The sequence below is a fragment of the Nansenia antarctica genome (assembly GCF_963989245.1).
Source record: "Nansenia antarctica genome assembly, chromosome: 1".
Taxonomy (NCBI): domain Eukaryota; kingdom Metazoa; phylum Chordata; class Actinopteri; order Argentiniformes; family Microstomatidae; genus Nansenia; species Nansenia antarctica.
Genome location: NC_137674.1, coordinates 50,010,281 through 50,013,189, shown reverse-complemented (window position 1 = coordinate 50,013,189; position 2,909 = coordinate 50,010,281). Strand labels below are relative to the sequence as shown.

At 49.8% G+C, this 2,909-nt stretch overlaps 1 protein-coding gene across 1 annotated transcript in view; it reads left to right on the top strand.

Annotated features, from left to right (window-relative positions):
- The window catches only part of prorp (protein only RNase P catalytic subunit), a gene marked incomplete at both ends in the record, with an annotated part of 12,010 nt that extends 9,101 nt beyond the window's left edge, over positions 1 to 2,909 (top strand). Inside the window, 3 exons of the mRNA XM_080523751.1 lie at positions 1,487 to 1,635; positions 2,365 to 2,560; positions 2,781 to 2,909. Of these exons, the coding sequence (XP_080379877.1) occupies positions 1,487 to 1,635; positions 2,365 to 2,560; positions 2,781 to 2,909 (474 nt within the window). The remainder of the gene's footprint in view (positions 1 to 1,486; positions 1,636 to 2,364; positions 2,561 to 2,780) is intronic.

The window sequence follows — 2,909 nt, the reverse complement described above, 5'->3', positions numbered from 1 at the left end:
CAGTAAACTGTTTTCGAAGTAATTCTGCAGGTGTTAAGGTCAGGGCTGCCGCTGCTTACACGCCTATCATTGTTAGACCACCGTTAGTGCTAGCGATATCCATTTAGCACCATTAGTACTAGCGCTATCCCCCCCCCCCTAAGGTTGATCATTTTCGTAGTTTTCAGGCAAAAGAGAAATGTGTCACCTTTTTGGGCCATCACCAGTGTGCACCCCTGTGCACTACTGAAGGTGGAGGGCAAAGCGAGGCTGCTGGAGGTAGAAATCCGAGGACGGGCTCATCGTAACGCACGGAATGGATGGAATGACGAACGCTGCCAAGTAAACCACGTGTGATTAGAAGGAGCCGGTCCTGGGTCGTCTTCCTCCTCGAGCCCCCCCCCTGCTGCACGCCTACAGGCCTGGGGCCTCAGCGGTGCAGGGGGGGGCCCTCTAACCCTGCCCTATAATCATCTGACTAACATCAGTATGTGAAGTCAGCCCAACGTTTGTTTAGTGGTGTCGTTTATGCATGATTCCAGGGGTTTTCTGACCTACTTTCATCTGAAAGCCCTGCCTGTCTGTCTGCCTGCTCGTCTGTCTGTCTGTCTGTCTGCCCACTCGTCTACCGCCTCAGCCTCAGACATCGACTGAATAATGAGATTGAATATGTTACACACACGCACCGAAATTGTCTGAACTTTTCCCAAGTGACAACCCCCCCCCCCCTTCCACTGAGTGCTTCTTATCTAGGCGTCTCGAAAGAGAGCAGGAAACGGGAACCGATTCATCGTTGCGTAAACGTGATCAGAACCGACAATGTGAGGCGTCATGTGAACACACAGCTCGGAAGGGTGGATTCCTGGTAAACCACCTCACACCTGCTGCTCCCAGACCACTTCCTCATCATGAATCAGCAGGAAGTGTGTGTGTGCGTGTGCGCGCGCGCTTGCCTGTTCCCGCATCCCATCCTCTAGTATCACAGGATAGGATTGGGAGCATATCAGGACATTTTCTTTATAAAGTGCAAAGTCATAGTACACTGTTGCATGGCACCCCTCCCCCTCTCTCTCTCTGTCCCTATCCCTTTCTTTATTTTCTCCCATCTGAGACACATGCGTTTTTGACGGATTGGGGTGGTTACTGGTTATGCTTAAATGTTTCTCTGTAGTCCTATTGTCCCAGGCTGTCTGGTCCGGGGGGGGGGGGAAAGTCCCTAGACAGGGCCAGGGTGACAGGCTGGCTCGTGACTAAGGCTACACATCGTTAAGGACTCATCATGCCCACAGGGGATCTGATTGACAACAATGTCCTCGTATGTCATACAATCATCTCTTGGAGTCTTGTTGTTCAAGGGTGGGTGGGTGTGTGGGTGTGTGTGTGTGTGTGTGTGCGTGCGTGTGTGTGCGTGCGTGTGTGTGTGCTCATGCGTGTGTGTGCGTGTGCACATGTGTGTGTGTGTGTGTGTGTGTGTGTGCGTGTGTGTGTGTGTGTATGTATCCTGCAGCTCCTGGCAGTGGTGTCAGAGCTGGAGCATCAAGGCCAGGTCATGCTGGTCCTGGGCAGGAAACACATGCAGCGGCCGTCGCGGAGCTGGGACAGGCATCACATGAGCCTCGTCCAGCAGAAGGCCCACTGCTTCTTCACTGATAACATGTAGGTCCTGTTAATGTTCCTGCCTCTTCACTGACAACATGTAGGTCCTGTTAATGTTCCTGCTTCTTCACTGACAACATGTAGGTCCTGTTAATGTTCCTGCCCCTTCACTGACAACATGTAGGTCCTGTTAATGTTCCTGCTTCTTCACTGACAACATGTAGGTCCTATTCATGTTCCTGCCTCTTCACTGACAACATGTAGGTCCTGTTAATGTTCCTGCCTCTTCACTGACAACATGTAGGTCCTCACCTCAGTTTGTTTAGTTTGATGTAGTTAGTTTAATTTCCCCACTTATGAGGTATATTCAAATCGATGGAGAAAAGAAAGATTGAAAACATATGCATACATGAATGAATGAATGAATGAATGAATGTTCTTTATTGTCATTGTAACAGGTACAACGAAATTTAAATGCAAGCCCTAGGTTCTAACAAACAAATACAGTCCAAGATAATAAAAAAAAGAAAACAAGAATGAGACAGACATAAATAAGGGGGGATATAGATAGGGGGATAAGGGATCGGTAGGCATCTGAGAATGTATCTATTATGTGAATTACTATACTTATATACACAAAAAAGCACATATCGTAACCTGCTTCAACCTGAATTTGTGGCCGTTGACGTTTGGCTTCGTTGATGTTTGGCTCCTCTCCTCTCTTCTCTTCACTCCACTCCTCCTCTCCTCTCTTCTCTTCTTCCTAACCGCTCTGGTTTGTGTCGTCAGGTCTGAGGACGACCCCTTCCTGTTATACGCCACACTGCATTCTGGGAACCACTGTAACTTTGTGAGCCGTGACCTGATGAGGGACCACAAGGCGTGCATGCCCGACGCAGCGACCCGGCGACTCTTCTTCAAGTGGCAGCGGGGCCACCAGCTGGTGCTGCCTGGGTACACCCCGGGCAAGAGGGTCCGCTTCCTGGTGAGACCAGTCGTCAAATCGAACCGTATTCAATATCTCACTTTTGTACAAAAATCCACATTTGTCACAAAGGGCTTGACATTGACTCAAGACCAAACCCCCTACAGAGCTACTTGGGCCGGTGTCCCAGAGTAGGCCTTAAGTACTGACGGGTATTCTGATGTTGTTGTATGCCTACTCGTATTGACGGTTGATGTCGTTGTGATGTCGTCTCTTTCAGAGGATCCCCAGTTACGACACCATCGTGCAGACAGCCGAAGCAGCGTGGCACATTCCTTACGACGAGGACGGGGCAGAGAGATGCACCTACGAAGTGCCTCAGAGCTGGCTCTGCCTCTCCAAGACTTAA